The sequence below is a fragment of the Clarias gariepinus genome, chromosome 24 (assembly GCF_024256425.1).
Source record: "Clarias gariepinus isolate MV-2021 ecotype Netherlands chromosome 24, CGAR_prim_01v2, whole genome shotgun sequence".
Classification (NCBI taxonomy): domain Eukaryota; kingdom Metazoa; phylum Chordata; class Actinopteri; order Siluriformes; family Clariidae; genus Clarias; species Clarias gariepinus.
Window position 1 is genome coordinate 805001 of NC_071123.1, and position 5040 is coordinate 810040.

A 5040-nucleotide genomic window follows, 5' to 3' on the forward strand; every position below is an offset into this window, starting at 1 on the left:
TACTCACTCTGTCCGTTGATCCCCCAGGTCCCTCGCTTGTTTCTGTTCTCCAGTTGAAGACTTCGCTCCATTGATTTTCTCATCAAAGCCTCCAGACGCTCCTGCACTTGGCATACACACACACACACACACAAAATCAAATAATTGAGGTTATTGATTAAGATTAATTGCTTTGTCTGCAAGTATAAAGCATGTTTATGTGAGACAGGTGAGACAGGTTCAGGTGTCCTGCTCTTCACTGTGAAGGCCACAAGAACACCTGACCTTTTCCTCCTCGAGCTGCTGCCTCCTCTTCTCCTCCACAGCGGCTCTGCGCTGCTCCTCCTTCTGCCTCTGCTCCTCCAGACGTCTCCACCTCTCCTCCCTCGTCCTCTCGTACTGCAGACGAGCACGCCGCTCCTTCTCCATCAGAGCCTGCTCTCTCATCGCTGCGAGACAGACAAGTCAGAGAGACAGACGGCTCAGAGAGACAGACAGGTCAGAAAGGGGCTCAAAAAAAACTTGTTTGGTAAAAATCTTGTTGATCAAAAATTTGCCGTTTTAGAGTTTTGCTCAGGAAAAGCGCCCCCTACTGCACAGTTTGAAAAGCGCCCCCTACTGCACAGTTTGAAAAGCGCCCCCTACTGCACAGTTTGACAGTTTAAAAGCATTGCGCCCCCTACTGCACAGTTTCTCTATCGCTTGTAAATAGAAGTAAATAACAGACTCACCCAGACTCCGCTCTCTCTCCTCCCGTCTCTCTCTGGCCAATCGCATCCTGTCATCTGTTTTGAGGAGACACTCCACACCTGGAGGAGATACAAAGGGAGAGAAAGACAGACAGAAACAGATACAGAGAGAGAGAGAGAGAGAGAAAGAGAGGGAGAGATATACAAGGAGAGATACAGAGAGAGAGACAATTAAAGGAAGAAAAAACATATTTACATTTTCACTTTATGTACATTCATATACGCAATACTTTTTACTAAACGTCTTTATTTTTACATCTGGTACCTGTATTTGGTTTAGACGTTCTAAAAAGCGGTTTGCTTGCTCCTAAATGTCTATAGGTGTGTGTGTGTGTGTGTGTGTGTATCTGCTGTGCTGCACCCTGCTCCTTCACTGTTCTGTGCTGCTGTCCTCAGAGTTTGGCTGCAGGTTTTTATGAGTTCTGTGGGGGGCGTGTCCTCTCTTTTTCTCCTTGGTTTGGCTGTGGTGCTCTCTTTTGGAGTCGGTGGTGATGTGCTGGTCTGTGGTTGCTGTATTTCGGTGCAGATGTTTGGGGCGGGGTCACAGTCAGCGCTGTGTACTGTAGAGGCATCACGCTTTACATTCGCACTGTTCAGCGCCGGGTGGAATGTGGGATGGCTCTCGAGGGGCTGACAAACTTCCTGAAGCAGTCGATGGTCATCCCGCTCGGGTGTAAGAGCTCCAACGTGAGACACGTCCCATCCTTCCGCAGACAGATTTTAATGGGCGAGCTCCCTCATGATTTCTCCGTCCTGGACGAACGGAGGCACGTTTGAGATCACCACTCTCGTCGCGGGGGCAGACAAAGAAATAACCTGGACCGCGGATCCTCTGACGTTTATTCCGCGCTTTATCAGTGCACTCACAAGGTTTATCTTTGTCAGAAACACCACCATGGCTTTTTTCATCCGGGAGGCAGAGTAGATGTTCTCACACCCTACCTGCTCTCCCACCGCTAGTAGCACCTCATCTACCTGTACTCTGCCCTCTGGCGCCTAACGCCATGCCGGAGAGACTGCGTCTCCCCACCGGCCTCAGAGGCCATGGTGCCCCACCCACTCTCTCTCTCACACTAAATTTCTAACTCTATTTTGTTAAGAGGATTCACTTATAAAGCAAAAAAGTGCTGAAAAAGCAGACAGTTCCACGTGCTCTCCTCACACCCAGCGCATGCGCAGAGAGAGAGAGACAGAGAGACAAAGAGTAAGACAGAGAGAGAGAGACAGAGAGAGACAAAGGACTATCTCTCCACTTGCGTTGTCACATTATGAAACAGATCCACGCTCAGACCCACACACTTCCACTGGTTACCTGTCTGGTTTGTGCTGCTATTGGCCGGATGGCGAACAGGTGAAGCACTCCCATTGGTCACAGTCTTCTTCTCCGACACAGAGGGCGGAGTCAACATCTCAGCTATTGGGAAACACGAACAAGAGAAACACTTCACAGTAACACCATGATTAACTGAATAAGGAGGGGAAGTGGGTGGGGCTTACTCTGTTTACCAGCAGTCGGGCTGCTCTGATTGGCTGCCTGGTGAGCTGGAGAGGCGTGGCCATTTCTCTGATGTTTCTTTTCAGAAACTGGTGATGATGTCATCACTTTAGCTGTGACAAAACAGTTAGTTGGAGAGGAATTTATACACTAGTGAAATACTGCATGTGCAGCCAGACACACACACACACACACACACACAGGACTAATCAGCATTTTCTCTGACAGAACGTCTAAAGATTCGATTGAAAGCATTTCAAAGATTCGGCTAATCCTGTGGATGGCTTCTGTACGGCTGATTTATCACACACACAAGCTTGGATCAGCTTTTTTTTAATCAATTTAAGTACAACTGAACTACTAAACACACACACACACACACAGTTTACCAAAAACAGTTTTGTCATTTTAATCAGACAGACATGTTTATTTTTGATCATTTGCAGAGTGAATCAGCATCATTACTCACTGAGCCGTTTCCCAAACACCGCCCCCCATACACTCTACACTTATACACCCCCCCCATACACTCTACACTTATACACGCCCCCCCATACACTCTACACTTATACACCCTACACTATAAACCTATACACCCTACACTTATACACCCTACACTCATACACCCTACACTTATACACCCTACACTTATACACTCTACACCCTACACTTATACACCCTACACTTATACACTTATACACCCTACACTCATACACCCTACACTCATACACTCTACACTTATACACCCTACACTTATACACCCTACACTTATACACCCTACACTCATAAACTTATACACCCTACACTTATACACCCTACACTCATACACCCTACACTTATACACCCTACACTCATACACCCTACACTTATACACCCTACACTCATACACCCTACACTTATACACCCTACACTTATACACTCTACACCCTACACTTATACACCCTACACTTATACACCCTACACTCATACACCCTACACTCATACACCCTACACTTATACACTCTACACCCTACACTTATACACCCTACACTTATACACCCTACACTTATACACCCTACACTTATACACTTATACACCCTACACTCATACACCCTACACTCATACACTCTACACTTATACACCCTACACTTATACACCCTACACTTATACACCCTACACTCATAAACTTATACACCCTACACTTATACACCCTACACTCATACACCCTACACTTATACACCCTACACTCATAAACTTATACACCCTACACTTATACACCCTACACTCATACACCCTACACTCATACACTCATACACCCTACACTTATACACCCTACACTTATACACCCTACACTCATACACCCTACACTTATACACCCTACACTTACAGTATACACTCTACACTTATACACCCTACACTTATACACCCTACACTCGTACACCCTATACTCGTACACCCTATACTCGTACACCCTACACTCATACACTCATACACTTATACACCCTACACTTATACACCCTACACTCATACACTTATACACCCTACATTTGTACACCCTACACTCATACACCCTACACTTATACACCCTACACTTATACACCCTACACTCATACACTTATACACCCTACACTTATACACCCTACACTCGTACACTTATACACCCTACACTCCTACACCTTACACTCATACACCCTACACTTATACACCCTACACTTACAGTATACACTCGTACACTTATACACCCTACACTCCTACACCCTACACTCCTAGCACCTTGACCATATATAAGGATTAGTACACTACATAAACTCCCTAACCCCTGGATTAGTGCACTACTTAGGGCATTACATTATGACTGTCCCATGACCTCTTGTGCTTTAGTTCCACATGCAATCCCACAATGCATCACTGCGTGTCTGTGTGCGTGTATTTGTTCACCTGTACTTCCGGTCTCTATGTGTCTCGCGCTCCCCTCCATCTTCCAGCAGGTTCAGAGTTGCCAGATTTACAGGATGTGTTTATCCGCCCTTTATAAACATGAATTGTAAAACCTCTGATGGTTATAAAGCAGATGTCCTACACTCTATCCGCTTTATTAATCATAAGTGCTTTAAAACCTTTAAACTAAAAAGGATAATAAACGCTAATTATACAGAATCAGCGGAAATTAAATTAAATACTGACATGATGAGGTTAAATGTAATTAAATTACTTAATCTGGCAACTTGGATTGAGGGCCTGAGGTTTATAACGCAGTTTTTAATTATAAACACTACATACATTACACACACACACACACACACACACACACACACACGCCCTTTAACACTGGGGCATTAGATAAGGCGTAACATTACGAATAAAAATAAGAGATCCGCTCAATCTGGCAACCCTGACTCAGTGAATCCGCAGTGTCACTGCGCTGACAGGAATCCTGTGGAACACAAATCACCTCAGACCGAACCGAGCGGAGTCCGCCATGCGTCAGGTAACTTTAAATAATTACTGAATGAAGTAATAAACACATATAAAAATAATAATAATAATAAATACTCCAGCTTTAACACCTAACAGAGCGCGCGCATCCCTCCACAGCACCGCGCGCCCGCAGCATCCGAGCACAAAGCAGCGCGCGGGAGGAGGAGGGGGGTGATGACGTCACCATGCCCTCGGTGACCGCTCTCTGATTGGTGGATGAGCTTCGCTTCAGTTTTAATTAGATTTCATTCTACTGAGTTTCTCAGTAAAGTGATGATTTATAATAATCAAAAGGTGTAGCGGGACAGGTGCAGTGGGAGTCTGAGCTCACAGCAGAGCTGAGTACATAGACATAATATA

The 5040-nt window shown here is 45.3% G+C and overlaps 1 protein-coding gene across 4 annotated transcripts in view; it reads right to left on the reverse strand.

Moving 5' to 3' along the window:
* The window catches only part of LOC128512652 (mucin-5AC-like), a 14308-nt gene extending 9545 nt beyond the window's left edge, over positions 1-4763 (reverse strand). For 3 of the 4 annotated variants that reach the window (XM_053486020.1, XM_053486018.1, XM_053486019.1), the window contains exons 1-6: positions 4141-4459; positions 2226-2336; positions 2041-2142; positions 711-788; positions 265-428; positions 8-101 (exon numbers count right to left, since the gene is read on the reverse strand). In XM_053486020.1, coding sequence (XP_053341995.1) covers positions 8-101; positions 265-428; positions 711-788; positions 2041-2142; positions 2226-2336; positions 4141-4180 — 589 coding nt within the window. In that variant the 5' untranslated portion in view covers positions 4181-4459. Of the gene's footprint in view, positions 1-7; positions 102-264; positions 429-710; positions 789-2040; positions 2143-2225; positions 2337-4140; positions 4460-4654 lie in introns of those variants that run through there. The other variant, XM_053486017.1, reaches the window with a different exon arrangement.
* Between the last annotated feature and the right edge of the window lie 277 nt (positions 4764-5040).